At 44.6% G+C, this 25,296-nt stretch overlaps 1 protein-coding gene across 12 annotated transcripts in view; it reads left to right on the top strand.

Annotated features, from left to right (window-relative positions):
- TSPOAP1 (TSPO associated protein 1) overlaps positions 1 to 25,296 on the top strand; it is a 72,352-nt gene that overhangs the window by 21,627 nt on the left and 25,429 nt on the right. For 10 of the 12 annotated variants that reach the window (XR_008579857.1, XM_054847311.1, XM_054847310.1 and 7 more), the window contains 13 exons: positions 4,025 to 4,132; positions 4,998 to 5,081; positions 6,404 to 6,493; positions 7,659 to 7,781; positions 8,183 to 8,287; positions 8,645 to 8,695; positions 15,040 to 15,223; positions 15,563 to 15,783; positions 18,099 to 18,208; positions 19,725 to 19,834; positions 21,293 to 22,108; positions 22,645 to 22,796; positions 24,581 to 25,168. Coding sequence is in view for 11 of the 12 variants with exons in the window: in XM_054847311.1 (XP_054703286.1) it covers positions 4,025 to 4,132; positions 4,998 to 5,081; positions 6,404 to 6,493; positions 7,659 to 7,781; positions 8,183 to 8,287; positions 8,645 to 8,695; positions 15,040 to 15,223; positions 15,563 to 15,783; positions 18,099 to 18,208; positions 19,725 to 19,834; positions 21,293 to 22,108; positions 22,645 to 22,796; positions 24,581 to 25,168 (2,742 nt within the window). In the remaining variant the exon portion in view is untranslated. The remainder of the gene's footprint in view (positions 1 to 4,024; positions 4,133 to 4,997; positions 5,082 to 6,403; positions 6,494 to 7,658; positions 7,782 to 8,182; positions 8,288 to 8,644; positions 8,696 to 15,039; positions 15,224 to 15,562; positions 15,784 to 18,098; positions 18,209 to 19,724; positions 19,835 to 21,292; positions 22,109 to 22,644; positions 22,797 to 24,580; positions 25,169 to 25,296) is intronic. The other 2 variants (XM_054847314.1, XM_054847316.1) reach the window with 2 other exon arrangements.

Below are 25,296 nucleotides of genomic sequence, written 5' to 3'. Positions count from 1 at the left end.
CTGCTCATCTTCCCCCCAGACCCCCACCAGCTGCTCTCATTTATTGCTCCCCAGCTCTTACAGAAGATATATTGAATATTCATTCCTTGCTCGTCTTTTCCAAGTCACTTGTGAGTTTATAGGCCTCTCTCCTTCAGCTGTTTTTTTTTGTTTCTTTTTAGCCGCTTCCATTATGCAGTGTTAATCATCTTTGTCTCCTTCCTTTGTACATTTTCTCTGTCATTTTTGTGTTGGGGGAAGCAGCACTGCACGCAGTATCTCAGACGCTGTGTCATTGATTTATGTGGTGGCATAATGAAGTTTTCTCTCCCTTTCCCAATAGATCTCTTTGCCTTTTTGTCTAAGCACTGGGTTCTATTAAAACATCATTTGTCTGACGGCCCTCTGTAATCTCTCAGTGTCATGAGGCCCTCTTCACCACTTGTCTCTTTGCTACATCAGTGCTTGGAGAGCACAGTTCCTGCTGCCTCTCTTTTAGTCCTCTCATTTTTGCTAGATATTTACCCGAGAGAAAGCCTTCCCCCTCATCCTGTGGTGGCTTGGTGTCTGCAGAAGCTTTTCAAAGCACTGAATGTGTTCAGAGCACCCAAGCAGGTTGTACCTGCTGGATCTCCCTCACCCATTTGCTTGCTGACACCTCAGAAAAGCTCTTTATAGAGTGAGTTTGTGTGTGTGTGTGTATGTTCCCCCCAATATAAATTTTTTTGGTTTTTTTTAAAGTATCTGCTTAGTCTTCATTGCAATTCCTATCAGTTTGCCCAGAACAGGTCTCAAATGTACTGGTCTGTGTTTCCCCAGATCTCCACTCAAATACTCTTAAAACTTGATATTTGCCATCTTCCAGTTACTCTGTATTAAGGCAGTGTCAGAGAAGTGACACATTGCATGTCTTGATTCAGTTAGTGCTGAAGTGAGAGGTTCAGTTCATGCCAAAGTGGGTGTTTGAACCCTTGGGCGAATATTGTCTAATCTTGGTGATTTGAGACTCGTTATTTTGTTGGCTTCCACAGTTCTTATCAACAGTTCAGTTTGAGAGAGACCCTCAGCTCTATTCTTCATAGTTTGAGATTTCTGCCCTGGTGGCCCCTCACCCCCCAAATTCCTCCGTGATGAAGAAGGATGCACAGACATCTCTCTTTTTTTTTTTTTTTCTCTCCTTTCTCTCTGCCCTGCCCTTGTTTTCCTTGAACAGCCCTTCCATACCTTGGTTTTCAACTGACCCTGCAGATTCTGTCAGACAAGAATGTGTATTATGGTCTTTCTCATGGATGCTCTTTATTTCTCTGATTAAGGAGAGTCTGTCTCATTGTCAAAAGATTTTCTGGCTGATAAATAGCAGCAAGACTAAGCCCGACAGCAGTAGTGAATGGGGAGCAAGGCGGCTGTTGTTGCTCTCTTAGCTGAACACCCCGGGCTCAGCAGTCTGTATTCATGCGGGCGCAGTGGTGCCGTGTTGCGGGTGTCAGCTCTTTGGGCAGTTAACACAGTTATCATAATTAAAAGAAATTGCTTTGCTCTTCTGTCCTGCTCCCCAGCACAGTGCATCAGGGCAGTATTCCCCAGCTTTCAAAGGACTTCCTCAGAGTAGAAAGAGCAAGCTTCTCCTCTAAGTGTCCTTGAAAAAAAGCATTTCTTTATTCTCTTTCTGATTTCTGTACTTCTTTGTTTAGGGTTTTGGGGTGATGCTTATCTGTGTAATGACAAATCATAATTTAGCAGGGATTTCTTTCAGTGGCTGGTGCTGGCTTAAACCACTGCTTGTTCCCACTGCCCCTTTAGTTGTGTCACTGCTCAACGTGAGTAGCATTGGAGTGTGATGGATCCGAGTTAAAAACAACCTAGCAACCCAGCCTTCTTCCCCCCTCATCCTGAAACCTGCAGCAGTTTTCTGGTACAGCTCTGCCTGGCACTGCACGGAGCTGCCCTGGTGAGGGGATGGGCCACGGTGAGGTGGAAAATGCTGTAGTGATTCTTTTGGGGCAGGATTGCGATGGTGCTTTCTGGGTGCTGAGGGCAGAACTTTTGAGAATGTCTACAACATTTTTAATTTACTCTGTTGGGTGCTTTCAACTTTCTGCTCATTTGCCAAAGTACAGGTACTTGTGTGCCTGTTGTACATTCGGCTTTAGCTGGAACAGCCTGGGGATGCTGCTCAGTTGTTCAGCCCCATCCCGTTCCCGGCAGGGTCTCTGCTACCATCAGTGCACCCCAGGTGGATAGCGCTGGGGGTGGAAAGCAGCTGTTCCGCAGTGATTTTTCACTGCATGGTTGAACAGATTCCTTGCACCTGGCTCATTCACTGAGCATCTTCCAGTCTCTGCTGTGAATGAGGTGGCACAGCTCCAGGTCACAGTTCTCTTCACGATAGATGTATGCCAGTCTCGTTTATCAGTTGTTTAATATGGTGATGAGTCTTGGTTCTGCAGAAAAATAACAGTATATGAGGATGTGGCTGGGGGCATGTCTTTGTTCTTGGGGGGAAATTAGGTCCATGTAGGCAAATTTATAATTTTGTAATTTTTGTAAGTTGTCTGTAATTAGGAATGTCATCATTTTGTTTAGCTTTTTGCGGGGAAATGATCACAAACAAGCAATTTTTTCTTGCATATCTACTTGCAAGAGAGCGTGACTTGTGAAGCATAGTGCATGGTACTTGTGCAGTGAGTGTCTAACCTTAGCTGGCATCGCTAGCATCCTTGGGACCTAATTTCCAATTGACTAAAATGCAACATTTTCAGTTTGTGAGGAAGAATAATGTTGAAGGGGAGGTGTGAAATACAGATTTGAAACTTAGTATGTGCCAGGTGATATTAAAAAAAAAAAAAAAGTCTCAGAAACATTTACTCACAGATATTCCAGAGTTAAATTCTGGTTTCACAGCACGTCTGAAAGCTCCCAAGGGCTGCAGCTCGTAAGGTACCGTGGCCTGGGTGGAGGGTCTCAAGATTTCCAGCTGTGGCTTGGTGCTCAAACTGCCAGACTCCCAAGTGAACCATATTCCATGGGGGGAAAGGTTCACATGGGAGATGGTTTCACAATTTTCCTTGTAGCAGAAAATGTGAAAACCTTGATAGCCTGGGCTTGAGTGCAGTCTTTTAGAGTTTTCTGGCTTTCAGCAGTGGAGCCACGAATATAGACGTAGTTAAAACCTGTGGCTTTCAGGCCTAAAATAGGCGAAAGAAATCACATTTTAGGTATAGTGCTTAGACACTGTCCTAATGGCTGACTGTAAAGGGAGCTCAGACATAGTGATGTAGGTCCCTCAGCACTGTCGGTGTTCGAAGTGAAATGAGAAATTCTGCTCCTGATGAGAGGGTCACCAAAGGGTGAAGGCTGAGATGGAGTCACACAGTCCTGCTGCTTGCTGTACAAGTTGGCTTTGATGATCCTAAAGACCTTCTGTCCCTAAAATCTGTTTATCAAGAGTAACGTTAAATTCGGTGTTTAAAACATTTATCAAAGCCCTCTTTCTTCTGTTTACCTTGGGCCTTGCCCTGCTGTCGGGGATTACTCTAGGCAATGTCAAGTCAAATATCGGTTGGGAGTGAAAATTCAGAGGATTAAAGGTATGTTTGTCTGTACCCAAATTAAAAGGCATTTTGTTAGAAACTTGTGTACAGACTTATACAGAAAAATGTCCATCTTCCATCTTTTTTTTTATTGCTTTGGAGAGGGCCATGAAAAGTGTTGCTGATGCCTCTCATTGAAACCTTAGATGAGGCACAGATAGGAACTCAGACCTGAGATCTTTCTGGAGCCCACTGAGGCATGTGGGTGGTTTAGTCAAGCTGGACTGATTGGCTCCAGAAGACTGCCAGCACAGGTCTCTGGTGGCTGAGAGATCCCCGGCATGGCGTTTACCTTTCTCCACGTCCAGTGGTGCAGTTCAGAGATCGGGGTTTTCATGTGGAGCTTTGCTCTGGCAGGCGGTGCTGCCAGGAGAGCCTCTTCTCCCTCACTGCGCATGGGGGGCTCTGTGGTCCTGGCTCTCCCTGAGCACTCTGGCATCTCACTTGCTTTCCAGGTGGAACCAGGTGTGCAGCCGCTGGGACCTGTGTCTGAAGGACATGAAAATTTCCCTCCCAAAAATGGAATAACAGACCAAGAGAGCAGCCAACAGATACAGCAGCTGGTGAGTTGGGAACCTGGGTTTGGCTGAAGGAGTGCTATACTGTTTCTTGGGGTTTTCATCCATGGAATTCAGGCAGAGATTTTAGGGACCGAAGTCTTTTTATGTGCGGCTGCTCTGCAAAAGTGGGAAGCTTGGGGAATTGGTGGGAAGACACAGGCCGTCTGTATGGAGAGTGTTACTGTGTGGCAGCTCCAGGTCTTGGGCTGGCGGGGGCATATGTCACACAAAAATGAGAGGGAAATACATCAATAGATTCTGTGCTGTGTTTGGTTTAGTCTTATTTGAACAGGGAACAGATATGACTGATGTGGGACAGATGTTGCGTGAGGAATATGTCCCTTGTGAATTGTTCCAGCAAAGTAGGACAGATCACAGTGAGGTTTAGGAGCTCTTATCTATCTGAGGAACCAAGCCTGGTAGTGAGTAACTGTAGATAAAGATACATAACCAGAGGATATCTCCTCTCTGTTAGACGTCATTTGGATTAGAATAGGAGCTAAGATAGCACAGCCAATGTTTCAAGCCGAATATTTTGCACAGCTCTGTCTTTTTGTCCCCCACATCCTGTCCTCCATCCTATTCTGTACAGATAGGAACAATCTGTGCAAAACAGAGAACTGTTTCCAGAAAATGAAAGGCTTGAAGAAAAGAGCAATAGCTCTTTCACCTGAAAAGTTTTTTTGTTTTACTACCTTTAAAAAAATAGATCTCATTTGGTTTCTATATTGTTTATGTTTGTCACAAAGACATTTTCTTAAAATATAAAAATAGCTAATACAACATTGGATCTGAGAAGCTGGGCTTGAATTTCTTATACGTTGTAAGAAAGTGGACTTGCTGATCTACTTATGCTTGTTTTGTGCAGGAATTTGAACTCAAGAAAAAGCGCAAAAAATGTGAAAACCTTGAGCATGAAGTGAGGAAAAAGCATAAAAGATGCAAAGAACTCGTAAGTGTTCTTGTTGCCTACTATTGTGAGCATAATGGTAGAAGAGGAGCTAGGTTATTGCGTGCCTCTGTTGGATTCTCTTCAGTTTATCTTAGTCATGAATCACCAGTCTTTCTCTTAATTTGAACAGTGTCACAAATTTTGGGCTTCAGCCCTTGAGGCTGGAATTGTTTAGTCTTTCAGCTAGCTGTGGGTTGAAGATAGCGACATAAATCACTGGATGAAACTCCGTGGCCTTTACTAGTTTGAGGAGATACTTACCATTTTCACATCTACTCCAGACAAGTATCACAAGATTTCTGCATCTTAAGATGGTAATTACACAAACCTAATGGTCACTTTCTTGTGCTGTTTATTTGTTGGATGAAATCTTGCCTCTGTTTAATTTCATGGAGGTTTTGCAGGTCATATCACAGTGTCTGGATTTCTCCCTTCTGTTTCTACTTTGCTGAGCAGCACTGGTGGCATTAGTGACTATGACGATGTATAGTTTCACCCAAGGGTGCTTACCTTCTGAATAGATGTTTTATGTCTTGCTCAAATCTCAATTCAGGTCAGTTCCAGTGGATAGCTCAGACTCGTATGCAGTTCATAGTGTGTAGTTCAGCCTCATTGTCTGAGTTAGAACAGGATGCCTAAGGAATAAGTTGGTCATTTCATGTTGTTAGGCAGTAGCTTTTCAAGGTCAAGAAGGGACTGCCTCATCTTGAAGTACCAAGGCTGAGACTCTGAGCACACAAGGAATTAGCTCTTGGGATAGCCAGAAAATATTTGATAATCCATAAAACATTGCAATGGGGAAATGTATGTGTGTGTATGCAGAGTCATGTATGATTACGGAACAATTAAATTCTTCTAATGCTGTAAAAGTTGCTGCAGATGACAAATTCAGTCAGTGTCTCTCCATGTGTCCACGTTCTCCTGCCTGCTTGAGACCATGTTCTCCAAGGCAGACTGACGGCTGGCTCATGTTGCTTTCTTAACTCCAGACTGAATCCTGGTTTCAGACTAGAGTCAGTTCTGGACAGCAGTATCTAAATAATGTGACACTGGAGCTGCGCAATAGACAAGGAAATATCTTTCTCATTCTGGGCTTTGAGGCTGCATAGATGGGAAAAGAAACTGAAGAGATCATCTGGCATAGGGCTGGTATCTGCTTGAGCAGTGCTGCACGCCGTTACCTTCCACCCCTCAAGCAGTATCCCATCAGCATCCTGCACCATCGGTCAACGGGAGCAGCGAAGCTACTCTGCAGAATAGACTAACTCTGGGGGAGTTAGTCTGAGGGCCTTGGTGCAGTAACACACGCTATTTCTGGACAGGAGATCCAGCTGCAGGAGGTACAAAGTGAAAATGCACGACTGGCTGAGGAGAACTTGCAGCTGAACGAGAAGGCTGGATGGGCAGGACAGGTAAAAAGCAGTATCTTTGTCAGATGGAGCATTAGGTTCTGTAAAATTTTGCTGAGGACACCTTGCTAGCATGCTAGGTTTTCAAGTTGCCAACTGAGTAATGGTTGTAACTTTCATGAGTTCATAACCAAAGACAGAGAGTGGTTGGTGGGGAGCAGTGCACACTGGGTCAGAGTGGTAGCAGAGCAGAACCCGTCACTGCAAGCGGTGCAAGCATGTGGTGCGTTCGAAAGTTCTCTAGTCACCTCTGACGTTTTTTTTGCTGTCCTCGAAGAGAGGTTTTGGTGGCTGATGCTGGGGCAAGGACAAAAGCCACCCCTGCAATTCAGAGCTGCCCTCACCAGGTGGAAAACCCCAAAGCTTGAGGTCTTGGGACAAAGGCAGGATATTTACATTGTTCAGTTTGCAGAGTGGATTTCAGGGCAGGGTTGCTGCGCCTCGGAGGGTTGTCTTCTGGGAACATGTTGTTGTGTGTGAGAATGGTGGAAGACTTGGTACTCCAATGAAGATCCTCCATGGGTTTCTGTTCCCAGCTCCTTCTCTGGACAAATGTAATGCACAGGAGTTAGAAAGTCACTTGTGTGTCTCATATGTCAGTGTTGCCACCATGCATAAGGCTTCCCGCATATTTAATAACTGCTTGTTCTAAGTGGAAATGTTTGTCTTTGCTTGATAATCTGCATTGCTAATAGTCATCAAGCCATAGTGCACTCTAGACCCAAAATATATTGTTGGAATTTCCTGTAGTAAGTGGAGGATGTAAACACAATTTCAGCAGGCTCCTGAACTTTGTTCTCTGTGTTTAATCCTACCATCTAGGATGGCAAGAGCTTGTAGACCGTTGTGCTTCTTTCGTATCTGTTCAGTATGTAGCCTATTCAGATCCCAGTCCCTTCCTCCTTGCAAGTGGGAGGGGAGATGAGTCTAGTGGGAGAAGTGGTGTGTGCAAATAACGTGTTCATCACATTGAGGACTGGTACAAATGCTCGTGTATTTGTTTTGAGTGAAAGCCAGAGGGAAAGGAGGTTTGTGGTTTTGGTATCATTACAAGTAGAAAGCAGGTCTGCAAAACAGCCTATTGAGATACAGAAATAACTTGTCCTCCATTGTTTATACAAGGAATACTTATGACTGCTTGTGCTAATTGAAAATCCTTTCTCTTCAGGTTGAATCTGAGAATGCTGAGCTGAAATTGCAGGTTGTTTTGGTTACTAAGGAACGGGATTCAGTAATTCAGACGAATCAAGGACTCCAAACCAAGCTGGAGAATCTAGAGCAGGTGCTGAAGGTCAGTAGGATCCACATGGCTGGAAGGACGGTCCAGAAACTCAGTGCTGCTTTTGGATGGCACATGTTGTCTCTTTGCTTTTTTTGTCCATTCTTTTGTCTCTGTGCTTCTGCTGGGAATTTGCTTCTGTGGGATCCTGGAACATGGTCTTCCAAAGTGGGCAGACGTGCTTTAGAAAGGCTGCTTAAGGGATTTGGGTGGGAGGGGAAATAAGGTGACCATCGCTGATTTAAGGATTTTCTTTGACTGTTGCTCTGGCTTGTGTTAAGAGGTTCTTACCTTCTCCTCTGTTTAATGATGACATGAAATACAGGCCATGTTTTGACTTCGTGGCCCATGGTAGGACACAGGACAGTATTTCAGTGGTGTCACCCTTCAGCTGTCTGTGAATTGTTCTGCAGCACATGAGAAATGTGGCTGAGCGGAGGCAGCAGCTGGAAGTCGAACACAAGGAAGCGCTGCTAGTCCTGCAGGAGAAGCAAGAGGAAGTCAGGCGGTTGCAGCAGGTACGTGGTGTGTGAGAGAATGGACATTTTACTCTCTGAATCCCTGGAAAGTGATGGGACTCCCGCACCTTGTTTCCTTGGAAATGCAGTGTATGGAGGACGTATATGAGTCTATAGGATGAAGTAAACCAGGGAAGAGCGTCTGTGTCTAGGTGAACTCTGGTACCTGAACGAAGTGAAGGGCTTTTCTCATGACTAGCAGTTCTGATCTCTTGCTGCTGTTTATCCAAAGACCAAAGGTCCTTTCAGTCTGTACAGTGCTTTCAATCTATAATGGCCTATCAAGGTGGTGATGATAGCAGAAGTGAACTTAGGTAGGCTGCTTTCTTATTTACTCCATTTCTTATTTCTTCCTAGGCGCAGGCAGAGGCAAAAAGAGAACATGAAGGAGCAGTACAGCTTCTAGAGGTAAGATAGAAGAAAATAAGATGGATTAGTGGCTGCAGATTTGCTATCTTTTGTTCTTAATGTCAACTTTCTTGATACCCTGGGTTTTGTTGGTTGGTGAGCAAAATACTTTAACGTCTTGATCGGATGCAACATGTTGCTGCTGTGAACAAGTAGCAGTTATGCTGGCAGAGTAGTCTCTGAGGTCAGAGTTTTTGGGGATTAAATCCTGGCCTGCTCAGTCCTCAGATAGGTTACTTCATTCAGATTGTGCCCAACAACTCTTTCAGGGATGCGTTAAGTAACCAACCTCAGATCTGCCTGCTCCATTTTCCAGGATCAGCTGCAGGGAGGAAGAATACTTGTGTCCATGTGATTTGAAATTTCTTTTGTGTATATGTGCTCTATGCTTTTTATGAGGGAAAAAAATGAGAAATGTGGCCTTTGAGCATAACAAGTGATGAAATTCGAGGCAGCTCCCTGTCCCATTTGCTAGGCTGGGACTGGCTGTGCAAGTGCTCTGACATCCACAGAGAACACGCTTTGCCATAGTGGCAGACAGCTTAATGGTGCAGCCTGGACGATATGATGAGCACTGTTTTGGTTTTGATTTGCATTATCTCAGTGTTCATCAGGATGACTTTGGAGAAAACCTTGGCTGTGGATTCCTGGAGCTGCAAAGGCAAAGCACCAAACCCTGGAACTTGATGTGTTGATCTAAATCAACTGCTGCTAACTAAATCTGCCAACTAAATCTGGCCGCCAGAGAGTTGGGTTAGGTGTGATAGCAAATGGGGCAGCTTCTGCTGTCTTGGTCCACTGAGGTTTTCTGAGAACTAAAACATCTGAGACCAGGCAGAATGCCTCACTGTACACCACCTGGACAGTGAGAGCTCCTGGTAAGAGGCTGTGGCCCTGTCTGTAGTGGTGACATACAGTCAGAGGTGGCAGGCTGAATTGCCTGTGTCCACTGCTGTGCAGCAGCTCTGGGGCTGTTGGGAGCTCAGGAGAGTTCAGCAAGATGGTGAGTGGCCTTGGTGGAGCAGATTGCTCCATGGCTGCAAATAGCGTCTCCTTTGAAGAAGGCCTGACCTGTATCTGAACTGTAGAGCCCGAGAGTGCTGGGCCTCTACTGACTGGGACTGAAATTGTTGCAGGCTGGGTGAACATCGTGGGGAAGTGATGTTATGTATTGCCCCATTGCCATGTCCTTTCTGGGACATCTGCTTTCGGCTCCAGAGACAGGATCAGAGCTGACACAGGTGCTGCTCTCATGCCGGTTGGTGTTTAGCTGGCTCCTTAGCAGCCTTTAAGGGAAGGGAGGTTTGATACTTGCCAAATGTTTTCTGAACTAATTTACTGAAGGACTGGAGAAGCTACTTAGGTTAAACTAGGCGCCTATCTGTGCTAAGGAAGAAAGGGACAGTCATTTTGTTCTATGTTTGAGAGGCTGATTGTGTTCTCCTGCAAGGGCCGCCTCAGTGAAATATTCTTGCTTTCATGTTAGTGGTACAGAGATGCTTTATAAATCAATGCCACCAGGTGGACCAAAGAAAGAGAAATTGTCATTAAAAGCTAGTCTAATGTGGAGTAACAGTCATTAAACAACTTAACTATAATCATGGTCATTCCAGAACATCAGTGTAGGGCAAAATCAGGGGGGTTAGGGTGCTTACACTGTGTATTGTCATTTTTGCATGTGTTTGGATTGCTTTTTGGTGTAATATTAATGAAGAATGATCCATTTCCCTGTTGGAAGAATTCAGTCACGATTGTCCTAAGTGGAGTCTCCCTCTGTGGAGATGTTCAGAACTCAGCTAGACAAAGCTCTCACCAACCTGCTGTAGCTGACCCTGCTTTGAGTTGAGGGAGTTGGACTAGGTGATCTCCAGAGCTGCCTTCCAGGCTCAGCTAATCTGTAGTTCTGTGATAAGGCAGTGATGGGGGGACTCAAGGTGTGGGATGGTTTCTGTGTGTAGAAATGCCGTGAATAGGACTGTCTCGGCTTAGAAATAAAACCTTGAGGGCTATGGTCATGGGAGTGAAGGAGTTCAGTAGTGGTTCCAAAGTACATGAGACAAGATTCTCAACTGTGTTTTGCACTGCATAGATGCAAAAGGCAACAGCCTGATTTCAAGAGTCCAGTGTAGAATTTTGTTGGGAAATATGGTGAACAGAGCTTAACTTTGCTTGTTTTCCCTGACCTAGGAGCAGGGTGCGTGACTGAGCAGGCTGTTAGCTGCTTAAAATCATGTCCAAGCCAGGTTCTGAGCTGTGCCTTGATTCCCAGCGCTCCTTGATCTCAGACCTGGGGAAAGGTCTGGACATACAGTGTCCATTCCATTGATTTTATGGGTGGTTGCAATGCGTTGGGAAAAGAGGACTTGAAATTTAGCACTGACACTCAGAGCATATTGTGATTTGGCTCAAAGCATATTGTGATTTGGAGGCCCTCAAAAAGTGCATGGTTATCTTATTCATGCATTTGGTATGTGGGATTTGGCTTTTGTTTAGTAAGCAGATGCTTGTGGGAATGAGGTGGGAATCTCACTATGGAACAAGGCAGACACTGTAAGTCGGGGAGAAAACAGTTTCATTCAAACTGAGGGTTGGGTTATCTTTGGCAGATTGCTGATTTTTGGCTAGTGTAACTGCTGATGTGCTTTTATATCTCTCTTTGCTTTTCTTCTTGCTACCAGAGTACTTTGGATTGCATGCAGGTACTGCTATAATCCTGTCAAACAGGACATTCTTCTCCTCTGTCCTGACTTTGACACTTGCTTGATATTCTTGTTTTAACTTTACTCTGGAAAAGATTGCAAGAGTGTCACCTCCAAGAAATAAATGTAATTAAAGGAGCTACCACTATGAGTATGATGGAGCAGCTGCTTTTCTGTTTAAATGCTTTGCTTTCTCAACCAATTAGAATTAGGAGCTTTATTTTTTTTTTTTGGCGTTTCCAGATTTTTAGAATTGTCCAGCTGTGCACCTTTTCTGCGTGTCATATATGTTTAAAGGTCTTTTTGGAACTATTTGCAGACCAAGAGTGAAGTGTTTCCTTCAAAACCCAAAAGCAATGGTGATATCCTTGCAAATGAAAGTGTCATGGAGAAAAAGACAGGTCCTGCTGGTGTTGTAATTGGTGGGAAGATGGGGAGCAGAGATTGTGAATAGTAGTTTTCACAGAAGAGGTAGTAACTAATGAAGTTACAGTCTGGGAGCTGTGCTAGCCGGCCTATTCACAAATGGTTTGGGAAGAAGGCTTCCATAGAAGTGATGGGGTTTGTAGCTGATAGAATACTGCTTTCCACAGTCACCTTCAGATCTGACCGTGAAGAGTTGTGAGAAGATCGCATGAGTAATGGGGAGATTAAATGCCAGGTAACACTGACTGTGCAAAGGCATGCGCTTGGAGGAGAAGCAGCTGTGACTAAACATGTGCAGTGGTGGGCTCTGAATTACCTGTTGTGGCAGGAAATGCAGTGTTTGAGGTAGGGTGACTTTTTTTAAATGTCAGCCTAATTCACAAGTCTGGTCAAAAAGGCAAGTACGGTGTTGGGAACTTTTAGCAAATGAGTTGGGAACAGCCCAAGGACATGATTAAGATACGCCCACATCTTGTAGAAGTAGCACCCACATCTATGTGGTTATGGATGTTCCTTTAATCCCTTTGGCGCTAGCCCTGCTTTAAGCAAGAGTTTGGACTGCAGACCTGTAGACTTCCCTTCTAGCAAAATTGTGATTCTCTGAACTCAAAAACATATGGGAGAAGATACGGAGAAAAGTAACAAGGGGTATCTGGATGATGAATGTCATCTGAGGAGAAGTGTAACAGAGCAGCCAAGGAGAGTGTCTAAGAGAACAGGGCTGGGCTGGTGGTTGGGTCTAGCTTGGTGTGGAAAATCAGAGTAAGTTCCTGAATTGGTGGTTAAACCGACCCCACCAAGCTCCTGGCTATTGCAGCCTCTTCTGGTAATCTTGCTCCTCAGTCTCAGTTGGCGTGAGGCTCTTTCTCCTGCTCTTGGGTTGGGCATGGACACAAAAGTTTCCTATCTCTTCTGTGTCTGAGGCTTGATTCCTGTGGTTCCCTGAAGCTCCTGGCCGTGCCCTTAGGCTCCTCTTCCTTATCCCCCTGCCCCCTAGCACTGCCCTGGAAACTTGCTGCTTGCCCAGCCGTGTGTGAACCTCTGCAAGTAGTCCACTAGAAGTGTGCGTTGTGTATGATGTGGCAGTAATACTTAAGGGATGTTTGTACGTTGTTTTGAATAACACAAGATCTAAAAGACACCTGACTAATTAGGTGTCTCAGAATTAAACTGTGGATTATTCAGGCTACTGTTTTGGCCACCAATATAGATGAATTTAAATTGTGATTAATAAATTCAGAGAACCAAGGTACTATTATGATGCTATTAAACACAATATCCAGATGCATCTGCTGCCTCAGATCTCCAGACAAGACGGGAAAACCCTTTCTGGTCCTGCAGTCGTCCTGTACCTGTTTCTTGTCATAGGCTGTGTCCCAAGGTGGGATTGGGGACAGATGTTGGTCTAGAGGAAACCCAACTTTGATCCAGTGCAACTGTTCTTGTTGTTCATGGTTTCTTCTCTCTATTAAGATGTAATGTGTAGGGGAGAAGCCTTTATGTGAAAAATCTTAACTGTAAGTAAATTCAGACACTCATGATTGCAGAGGAATCCTGCACAACATGACTTAGTGAACAAGGAGTTGACCCTGAGCAAGTGGAGAATGCAGACACTTCTGGAAGTTGCTCACGACATCTGATATTCTCTTTCAGTTCAGAGACAGTTACTTTTTGCCAGACTTCGGAGACTTCACCAGCCTTCCCGTAAAGACTGAGAGCACCTAGTTAGTTGTGAAGAAAACAAGTGATAATCTGAAATGTTTAAACCAGATATGTCACAATAAAATAAAAATGCCTGCACCCTTGTAAGTTGGTAGGGAGTGGGTTAGAAAGATTTTATGGTACTCTGAGACCAGAAAGAAAGCTTTTTTCAGGTCAGATGTGTTATTTTTAGAGCTGCCTAAAAACCAGACTTTCTGTCTTGCATAATATTTCAAGGCATGATTTATTTTTTTTAGTTGGAAGGAGAAAAAGACACTTTAAAAACATTTTGCAGAATGGAAAATTTTGAAGGGCACAATGCAGTCATCTGTTTTGAGGCATCTTACCTACGCAAAATGATGTGATGAGTGACTACAAAGCCTGGTGTGATCTCAGCCCAAAGAGGAAAAAGGGAACAAATGTCCTATCTTGCAAGGCAGAGCCTGCACCTCAGCCAGATGCACTAATGCCAAATTAAATATTGTCTGCATTAACTCAGTGGAAGAAGTGCTGATTAGATGATATAATCCCATCTAGCACTAATGCTTTTTCTTTACTTATTACCTGAAGTGCATGAGCAGGGTCTGCACAGGATATCTGTCTAGGAAGCCAGAGTAAGCTGTTGCATGGTAGAGGAGTGAGAAGAGGGAAAGGAGCAGTTGCATTCTCCTGGGAACAGATATGCCTGCAACTAGGGAGTATGTGGGGATGTGTAAGAGCAGCCAGGACTCAGCAGCCTTTTGGAAGGGGAAGATCTAGAGATGGTAGAAAGAGAACACTAGAAATTACAAATGGTTCTCTAGTAGGAATGTGTCCTTCCCTCTGTGTAGCATTTCCCCAACACTCCCCTGCATCTCACCTTGCTGAGATGTAGCTTTCTTGTACTCAGCATGCATTTTCCTGGAGCAGGTCATCCCTGTAGGACCTGGTGGCAAAGTGTGTGGTCTGCCTGCGTCAAAGAAATGTTCTGTAACACAGGCCAGGCCTCTGTCCTTCCTAGAGCCTGGAGGAGCCAAGATCTGGAGGGACGATTGGGAGTCCTGCCTAGAATGGTGGGGAGGCCAGGGTAAGGTTTTGGGAGCTTGCTGGAGCCTCTGGAGTGATGGATGAGATAGAGCACTGGGAGAGCAGTTCCTTTTGGAGGCGTAATTTTAATGCTCCAATAAACACACAAAACCTTTTCAATCTTTTTCTTTTCAAGGCTTGTGTATCTTTGACTTGTCCGAACTCTGCACAAGACCAGATGAGATAGGATACTGAAGTTAAAACCCAGCGTTTCAGGGATAATTCCTACTTGAACTTGCAGTCAGTCTCCTCACAGATGATGAGTCTCAGGTTTTCAAAGATACTGTCGGTGTGGAGCTGCCAGTTCCTAATGACCATTCCTGGGCAGGACACACCTTTAGGTTCTTGGAGTCTGAGACCCGCTGAAAAGATGCAGCAAAGGCAAATGCTGTTTGGAACCTCACTGGGGGTTTTGATATGAGTTTATGCCTCATCTTGTGTCTCTCCTGTCAGGCCCGGGTGAAAGATCTAGAAGACCAGTGTCGCAGTCAAACAGAGCAGTTCAGCCTCCTGTCTCAGGAACTCAAACAATTCCGGCTTCAGACAGGAAAAATCGACCTTCTCACCTCTACGCTGGTGACTTCCGAGCTTCCTCTTGCTCTGTGCAGCTCTACCCCACAGCCCCACTGGGAGAAGGGTAATTGCTGGAGATACCTCTGAGTGTTTTGACAAAAGAGTTGTTATTTGTGTAAATGGAAAGGTGTAATGGAAATAATGCAAATATTTAGTTAACTTTTGGGATCTCTGTCTCTCTCCCTCTCTCTCTCTCGTAAATACCTGTGGTTAATTTTGTAGTCATAAAGAGAACTTGGCATTTCTCTGACCAAAGGGAGCCCAGGATGTCCAATCTGTTGCACTGTTAAATGAGTTGTATTTTTAGAGACTTGAGTAAAGGGTGTTTGCTCACTGTGATGCTCACCGCTGATCTTGTATTCTGCCTATGGCTAAAAGTAATGGACAGATTATTTTATTGCAGAATCAACTGTCTCTGGATTGCTTACTCACCATAATGCAAAGAAGGTTCACAATGAAGAGACTGATGAGTTGGAGTCGTTGCAGCGGGTGCCTGATGCCACTGTTGGCTCCCCAGTTTCTCCTTCCAGTTCTCAGAAACAAGCCAAGAAAGTGGAATCTCAGTCAAACTCTTCAAAATCAGAATCCATGCAGAACAGTCCTAAATCCTGCCCAACTCCAGAGGTCAGTGTGGGAGTCCCCTCTGTGGTCTGTGCTTTTTAGCCACAAGGGAATAAACGCATCGCTGAGAGCACCAGTAATGTTGTATTCATTCCCTCCTGGCTGCCTGAAGCAAAACAAGAGAAAAGGTGTAGGAAAATATTGAAAAGACCTTGGACGCTCATGTCTGTAGTGCTGATTTGAACATACTGCTGTGCTCCAGGAAGGGAACAACTGGCTAGACAGAGTGCTGGGAGCTTGGAGGAGTGGGGTGGGGAGGTCAATTGGTGGGAAGTGTGGGAAGGCTTTTGCTAAGCTTCCTTGTGACAGCTCAGCTACCATTAAAACACACAAAGACTCCAAACTGTTATTTTTAGCATGCTGAGGAACTGTGTCCAGACACTTTTTAGCCTTGAGCTGTGTATGAGGGACTCAAACTTCTTTGTTGGTGCTTTTAGGTATTAAAATGTTAATTGGTGAAAGAAACTTAAAAAGATGCTGAGTTTGTGCTAGCAGAGGGATGAAATTAATAGGCTTTGCTTGTTTGTGTCACCAAGATCTCGTAGACAGTTGTTGTTTCTCCTGCCCAGGAGCTCTTACATAGTATTGTAGGGTTCACCTAAGCAGTCTTTCATACTCTGCTGTAGATCACTGGATGTGACAATTTAGGGTAGAATAGTGCTGTGAGCGGGGCTGGGTGTGATGGCATGGGAGGCAGCTTTTGCTCTTTTGGCCCACTGATATTTCCTGCGTGCTAAAACCTTTGAGGGCACATGGAGTGCCTCGTTGTACGTGTGGAGATGCTGCAGTCTTGAGCTACTGATGCCAGGGCACTAGCGAAGGGATGCTGCCATGGCAGGTAGTGCCTACCACTGTGTAAGAGCTCTGAGCAGCTGTCATGTTCAGAGGCAAAGTGAAGGTCGCACCTGGAGAGGAACAGGTATGTGACTGCTATAAATTCTGTAGTGGGGAAAATTACTGGTTTTAGTTCAAGAGAAAGCTTGGAAGCCACCATACCTCTGTGGAGAGATAAAGCCAGTAGTGCCTTCAGAGATCAGTGTAGGATCATTGGAAAAGAGCCAGTGTGTAGAGTGCGTGGCTTCAGCAACATGTGGTTATAGGAATACTGCAGAGTGATAGCCAGGCTACTAAAAGCCACTCCATTTGGGTCTGCCTTTGGGTGTTACAGGGTGCAGGTGTTTGTTATCCTAGGACATGAGGCAAGATTGCATTACAAGGAGTACATTACCTTGAAGGGTGCTCTGAACTCTTTTGAAGATTAACTTCGGCAGTTCATATACTAGAAGAAATGCCTACTTTGTATTCTGGTGCCTGCAATGGGTCTTCTTCAAAAATATGTTTGCCTTGAGGTCTGCTTTAAAAAGGCAGCTTGAATTGGTCCATTGGCACCATTTCAAACAGACACAAGGGACATTTCCTCAAGAAGTATGATTGCAATGCATAACTCATTGCCACCGGTTATGAAATTCCAAAATGTCAGTAAGATCAAAAAGACTGAGACAAATCGTTCAAAGGTGCTTCTGCCAGTAGCCACCAAATGCATTCAGGGTGTAGTCTCCAGCTTAGGAAGTCCATAAGTAGCTGATTGCTAGAAAGCGAGAGGCTATACCAGGAAGATGAGTTTCACGCTTGCCCTGTCTCTTGTTCCTTCAGCATATGCTACAGCACATCAGAGGCAGCTGTTTGACTAGATGGCCCTACCAGTTCCAACCAAAGCTCTATCTAATGTTCTGAAAGTACATAAACATTATATTGGAGTATTTACAGGTGCTAGAGGGGAACTGCCTGAACAAAAGTGCTTGGAGACTTAGACGTCTAATAGAGCTACAAGGTGTCCTTTGTTCACATTACCATTTGTGTTGCAGACAGGGACAACTACCATGTAGATGCAGCAAGAAATGAATGTACTGAATTATGGATATGTAGTGGGGAAGGGGCCTCCAGAGTCTCCAGGCCAATGTCCTACTCCAGTGGGACTATCACCAATACCAGATCAGCATGGCCATAGCTTTGCCTGGCTGAGGCTCTAAGTTCTTCAAGAACGGAGATTTTCCACCTCTCCAAGGCTGCATCACACACCTGGGCAAGGAGTTTTTCCTAATGTCTGACTGGAACCGCTGAAACTGCAACTTGGAGCTATTGCCTCTTATTGCTACTACTTTGCCTTAATAGTCATTCTTCCAGACGGGCCTTAGCCCAGAGGCCAGACTGGCACCATACATGAGCTTAGAGGACTTGTTTGCTGATGTTCGAACCCTTTGAGTGTTCCTTTACTCTGATCTGGGCCATATCATATCCTTCATTTTTAATGTTTTTAGGTGGACACTGCAAGTGAAATGGAAGAACTGGATGTTGACAGCATCTCTCTAATGCCAGAGTCAGGCAGCCAAGGCCCTGCAAAGCTCCAGGTGTTCTTAGCTCGATACAGGTACTGGGTCATTTCTTGTGGTCTGTGAGGTTATCTCATAGTTGCCAACTTCACACTCTTCTCTAGGATTCACCACTGTTAGGGGTGGGTATTAGGTTAGACCATGTATATGTCCTCCATGGGATTTTTTGAGACCTGTTATTTCCTGCACAAGCAAATCCAATGTACTTAACAAAAACATAGTAAGTTCACTAGTTGTTCAGCGAACAGCACTGTGTGAAACTTTTTTTGATATGATACTGGATGGACAATTGAGTTGGAATTGACAAATTCCTTGAAGTGTCTGAATTTTCCAGAATAGTCCAAGAAATTTTCTCCAAGAAATCTTATTCCAACAATTAAGAAAATTTCAGCCTAGAATTCCTGAAGTTTTTGGCCAAAATTTTTCTGGTTGTAATTTTAAAAGGACAAAAAAAATGCCCAGAATAAACCCATATTTTTCTGATAACTGTTGCTATCCGCTGAGCCATCATGGTCAACCCAAATTGCTTCAGCTTGTGTGGACTGGGAGGAAGAGAACTGGGATGATTCTGTGCTTGTGAGGAGCAGATCAAGGGGGATCTGTGTCTTCACGTCAGAGTCTTGGGCCCATAAGGTCTCACTCAGCCCATAATGAGGATAACATTGCTTTGGTGTGTTGAAATCCCTTTTAAGGACTAAAGAGCAGGAATTGGCAGTAGGTGCTTGCAAAGATAAAGGTTTTTCATGAGGCATTTTCCTGTGACAGGCGTCCTGATTAGCTCGAGAATCTCTGGGGAGGCAGGTTAGAACCACCTGGACTCGAAATCCCATCGCCAACGTATTTATCACTTCCATGCTAGTGAAGCTTTTGGACTGCTGTTTAAAATGTGGACTTACAGCACTGAGAGTTTTATAACTTGGATCCTGTGGGCTGGCTAATTATGAAGAAAAAGACTAGAAACCTTTCTTTTTTACTCATGTAATGTTCTCGCACAGATCAGCTCATTCTTAGGGGTTTAAACATGGGAATTTTGAGATTCTGTGCTGTGCTTGTCCATGACAGTTGTATGGCAAGTAAAGTGTACCTTATGTTTTGGGCATTTTCAGTATTTTTTTTTTGTCAAAACTATTAAATGCGTGAAATGTAGAGAGCTATCTACATAAAATAGTTAAGGGTGCAGGCGAATTTAAGGATGTCTATTTTAGAAATGCAGAGTCCTACAACTTATCTACTTGGTACACTCAGAAACACAGCACTCAGATAATTCAAATCTTTTCTTAAATGCTTTCTTGAGTTAGTCTGATCTCTTCCTTCAGACGTCACAAGATATCTGTTCTGGTACTCGGAAAATTATCCTTAGCTGCTATTTGAACATGGAGCACTATGTTATTAGTTGTATATAAAACCATAAACTAGAGTCTTGACCTTGACCGTGCTGCTTGCGAAAAGTGGATGCAGTCCCAGTGACCTGTAAGCCGATGTAACATCACAGTGTGAATGTGTTGCTGTGCAAGTTCCTACACAAAGTAAGTCTTCATATTGTAAATATTTCAGCTACAATCCTTTTGATGGACCTAATGAAAATCCAGAGGCAGAACTTCCACTGACTGCTGGAGAATATATTTACATCTATGGAGACATGGATGAAGATGGCTTCTTTGAAGGTGTGTTTTAGTAGAATGAAATGTGACCAAACTGCTGTGGAGAGTTGATTGTTCTTAAAAAAACAAGAGAGGAATTCAGTGAATCTTGAAACCTCAGGATAAAGGTTTTCTGCCCAAAGTTAGTTTGTTAGAGGGAGGGGCAGATTCTGTTGGAAAAGGGTTTATTCATGTCATGATTAAATTAAGCCTAAAACATGAAATCCTGGTCTAGTGATTTCAGCGGGAATTTTGCTTTCAGCAGAGCTCCAGGTTTCATCCCCATATGGTTCCCCTCTAGCTGTGGAGCACCTTCTGCAGATGGCCTCTTTCCTTCTTTCCAGCGACTGCGTAATGAGCCAGAGGCTGTAGGAAGTTGATAGTCTCGATTACCTCTTGCTCTTTTGGCAGGCTAGGTTATAAGATAAGCAGCCCAAACTACAGATGTTATCCTCTTTGGTCTCATACTGTGTATTTCTCTTTTGGCACCTTTGAAAACGTGATCCTGGTTGACTAATAGGCAGATGGAATTGAAATCAAGAATTCTGGACTGTAAATTTGTAATGAAGTTTCTTTGTGGAGCTGGCTTACTTAATGGGATGAAGGATCCTAATTTACTGAGGTGCTTTGCAAGAGCTGAGGCAAATGCATGCCGTGTTGCACTGCTTGCTCTTTGACTGTTCTGGCTCTTTCTTTCTTTCTTTCTTTCTTTCTTTCTTTCTTTCTTTCTTTCTTTCTATTTCCAAGCTTCTCATGTGTTTGTTTGTTTGTTTGTTTGTTTATTGTTTAAAGAATAAAAAGGTTATTCTTTACTAACATTTCTGCTTTCCCTGCTTTCAATTGATTTGCTGTAGGTAGAGTTTGAAAGGGGAAAGTAAGTGCAATCGCTACGCACTGCTCATTTGACTGTGATTTGATGGTTCTTGCACATACCAAGAGTGCTGTGCTATCAGTCGTCCCCTTGAGTCCTTTTGGGACATCTTTATTACAGAAGCTAGCATAACAAAGGAGGGAACTAAAAAGAAGGCAAGAGCTGAATACAGAGCTGGAAAGATCAACTTTCTTGAGGAAGTACTACAAAACCCAAATCTGTATGGCTGGGAGAAGACGTAAAATCATCTGTCTGCATAGTTTGGGAAGGCTAGAAAAAGACACTTCAGTTAGTTAGACCTGTGATGAGGCACAGTAGGATAATGAAAAAGGAAAGACCTTTAAGCTAATTGCACAAAACAGCTTTCTCATTAGTTGGCTCTGGAATGTGTGAAGCAGTGAGTCTTCTCACCATGGCCATTAGGATCTAACTAAGGAAGCCCTAGGAAATGCAGGAAACTTTGCCAAGAGTAACCTCCCAGAGGGTTTTTTTTCATTCCTGACTGCAGTGCAGTTATGACCTCATGTAGATATTGTCACATTGTCTTCACAGATGGGTTGGAAGGCTGAACGGTAGGTGCAGTGGTAACAGGTTTCCTGTTTTTTGTTTAGGGGAGCTGATGGATGGCCGGCGAGGGCTGGTCCCCTCCAATTTTGTTGAGCGAGTTTCAGATGATGACCTCATGACGTTTCTGCCTTCGGAGCTGAATGATCTCACCCATAGTTCATACCAGGAGAAAAGTTTTGTCAGTGCAAGCACCAGCAGTGGAGATAAGAGTGATTTCTCCATTGAAGAGAGTAGCATCAGTCCATTGGCCAGTAGAGCAGAAGGAGACCAGGAGGAACCTGTTAGTCATACAGCAGTGCCTTACCCGAGAAAATTGACTTTGATCAAGCAGCTTGCCAGAAGCATAGTTGTAGGCTGGGAACCACCGCTTTTGCCAGCTGGCTGCCCAGACATACAGAGCTACAACATCTATGTGGATGAAGAACTACGTCAAAATGTGAAGAGCGGCTTTCAGACCAAAGCAGTAATTGAAAAGCTGGATTTAAAGACAAAGGCTTACCGTGTATCCGTGCAGACTGTGACAGAGCAAGGCAGTTCTGATAAACTGCGGTGCACTTTCTTTGTGGGGCAAGATTTTTGGGTGGCACCGACTATGCTGAAAGTCAGAAGCGTCACTGCCACATCAGCAGAGGTCACGTGGCTCCCCTGCAACAGCAATTACAACCACGCAGTGTATCTCAATGGGGAGGAATGTGACATAACAAAACCTGGGGTCTACTGGTACACCTTCCGCAACCTGCAGCCGAGCACTCAGTATGTTGCCAAGCTGGAGGCCCGGCCCTTGAAAACACCTTGGGAAGAGGTCCCAGAGGGGCAGGAGCAGAACTCGGCTGTGATACACTTCACTACCCCACTAGCAGGTATCAGAGCAGTCATACCCGTTGCCACTGTGCATGGAGTGCTTGGAGCAGTGCACTCTGTCGTTACTTTGCTATGAAGCCTTGGGGCAAAGGGAAGCAAAGTTTATTAGGTCCCAAAGCCTGAGATGCTGTACTGTTTTGTCTTAATGTTTTTCTTCCTTTATTTTAAAAATTTATTATCTCTTTTATTTTCATTTGCTCTGGGGAGACATCCCCTTTGCTGATTTGAGCAGCATGCCTCTCTCAGGGCATGGAAGATCTGATTTGCCATGACCTTGCTCTAAGGGTTGCTGCATCTTGGCCTCAGCTACTTTTGCAAAGTTCTGTTTTCTGTGCATTAATGCTTTCACAGAACAAGAGCACCTTATTTTCTCTGGTTCTGTCTATCATTTCCCAAGACTAGCCTGGCTATTGTAGTATGGTTCTGCAGTGGCAAGTCTGACGTGGGAGTTTTCTCTGTGATTCTAACCAGGGTTTAGTTTAGCTTTATGCTGTAGCCGGGTAAGCAAGAGGAAAATCTGTTTGGTCTCTCGCAGGCACACCTGATGCTCCTTTGGATGTACAAGTAGAAGCTGGTCCCTCGCCAGGTATCCTCGTTATCAGCTGGTTACCTGTCACCATTGATGCTGAAGGATCTTCCAATGGAGTTCGAGTCACCGGTTACGCTGTGTATGCGGATGGACAGAAGGTATTGTGCCGGTGTTTGGGCAGGTGGGTGGCAGGAGGCTGGTGCAGGGGGAGCGGGCAGTTGCAGAGCCTCTAGACCTGGAAAGCTGCTTGTGACTGTACCAGTCAGCCCTGACATGATGAGTGATAATGTCACTGAACTGCTTCTGTGACCTGGCCAGGACTGAGCAGTACTTCATGTATTGGTGAGAGGTAAAGGAAAGGGAAGACAAGGCTGTGCTCTGAAAAGTGAGGAACTTTTTTTTTTTCTTTTACTGGAAGAGGACTTTTGTAATTAATAATTCATTAGCATGGTGCATGGGGGCCAGCTCGGCTGCAGGTTGGTAACGTGCAGCTGATCCAGATTTGTGGGACCCTGAGTAGGAGACACAGGAACAACAGAATGCAGCCATGATGGTAGAACAGTGTTTCATGCTGGCATCAGTATGGAGATTCTTCAGTCCTCGTTAAGAGTGCTTAGTTTGTTGATTTTCTGCTAAGCTCTTTAGCACATAGTAGCGACTCCTTGCTGTTAACTATCTGTCCTGTGTATTTGTAACACTGGTACTACAGTGTCTTCCTTCTGCCATGTATCTGGTGTGTCCACCGCAAACATGGGTGGGGAAGAGGTGTAATGACACTGCCTCGCCACAGTGATGCCAGTAAGCCTCGGGACAGCTACTGAATAAGCTCATCTCTGTCAGTGGTGTTATACCCAAAAGTTGTGGTTTGGTTAAAATGAAAGGCAGTAAAAAACGCCACTTTTTGAAAAGAAATCTTCCCATGCTCTCCATGTAGGAAATGAATAGTGACAATAGTGGAGAAGGTAGAAAATATGGAAAAATTGAAAATATGTGATTAAAATATGGAGAAATATGAAAAAGACTTCAAAAAGCTTGATCCAGTAAGCATCCCATGAGGAGGCAATGACAGTCCTTGGCCTGGAAAGGAATGATATCAGAGAAGGGACAATGCTTGGGCTGTTTGTTTTGACTGATGCACACCAAAAAAGACATTTGTCCAGATTTTTGATGTATTCTTGATATAACTAAGCTAGGAAAGTTTCTGTGGCAGGACCCTTCGCTAGCAAAACAGGGCAATTAGTGTCAGCCTCCTGTCTCACCCTAGGCACTAGCTTGATCCTTGGGGAAAGCAATGAGTACACAACCTGGGGCTTGTCTCTGGACTGTGAGGAGTGAGGTCTAGTTCTCCAGCCCTTTCCTAAATTAGGAACAGGCAAAGGGAGAGGTGTACAAACACCCCAGGGTCCAGTATGAATACTGGTAAAGAACCTCCAAGGATATTCTGTATGAAAAGTGACCTGTGGTCTTCTGCACACCTTTGGCCATGGGAGAGGCAAACCACAGCTGTTTAAAGGAGCACAGCACAAAACAGAGTGGTGCTGTGTTGGATGATTGCTCTTTCATCATGCAAATGCTTTTTCCTCTACACAGTTCAAAAAAAGAGGAGTCTGGGAAGGTAGGCAAAAGGGAGGCCAAAAGAAGGGATAGCCTTTTAAAGTGTGGGGAACAAGGAGAGTTAAAACCTGGGGTGGGAGGGAATAGAATCCTATTTTATAGAATATCCAGTTTCTCAAATGATTATGGTAACAATTTCTCTTTACTGTTCATTCATCTCTGATATTGTGCAGAAGGGCAAGAATTCTGCACAACTGCTCGCAAGAGCTTTGGGGTCTGTCATTAATTTTGGGTTCAGGAATTGTTGTTCTCAGAAGGGCTGAGCTGTGCACAATAAATAATTGCTTCCTGTTTTTCGGTTGTGGTTTGGTTTTTTTTTTGCTTTCAGGTGATAGAAGTTACTTCTCCAACAGCTGGGAGTGTCCTGGTGGACTTGTCCCAGCTTCAGATGTTCCAGGTGTGCCGGGAGGTTTCTGTGAGAACAATGTCTCTGTATGGGGAGTCGGTGGATTCAGTTCCGGCCCAGATTTCCTCGGTTTTGCTGCGAGCCTCTCACCACTCTTCACCTTCAGATTCTGCTGTTTCTACCACTTTTACCTCTAGACTGCCCCGTGGAGAACCCAGGGGCGCTCTGCCTGTACGCAGCCCACCCACGCACCAGATGGCTGCACTCCTGCTTCGACAAAAAGTTCCCACTGATAGCTCAGATGCCAAATTGACTGATCTCTCCTCCAGCCATGATGGCTCAGCACGATCTCTGCCAGAGAAAGCCTCTTCACCACCGCACCTCTCCTCTCCCAGTGCTTCCTTGGTGCAGGTTTTAGGCACTTCCCCACAGGGATTGGATGCTGCACAAGTCAAGAAATGCCTGACTGTGCCTCCACAGCAAGCTGGCAGCACAGCACTCCCTGGAGAGGGCATGAAGCCTGTCCCTTCAAGGGAAGCACAAGGCATGGGCAAGGGGACAGAGGTGCAGGTAAGTGCTTCCATCTCCTGCCCAGTACCACGTGTGCTGGGAAGGAGAATGGATTGTTTTGGGGAATGGAGTGAAATGCCACTGAGCATTTTTCTCTTTCTGTGACACACAGTTGCTTTTGGGCCATC

Source organism: Grus americana, chromosome 19 (genome assembly GCF_028858705.1).
Source record: "Grus americana isolate bGruAme1 chromosome 19, bGruAme1.mat, whole genome shotgun sequence".
Lineage (NCBI taxonomy): Eukaryota > Metazoa > Chordata > Aves > Gruiformes > Gruidae > Grus > Grus americana.
The sequence above is the reverse complement of the archived record's forward strand: the minus strand, read 5'-3'. Positions and strand labels throughout refer to the sequence as shown.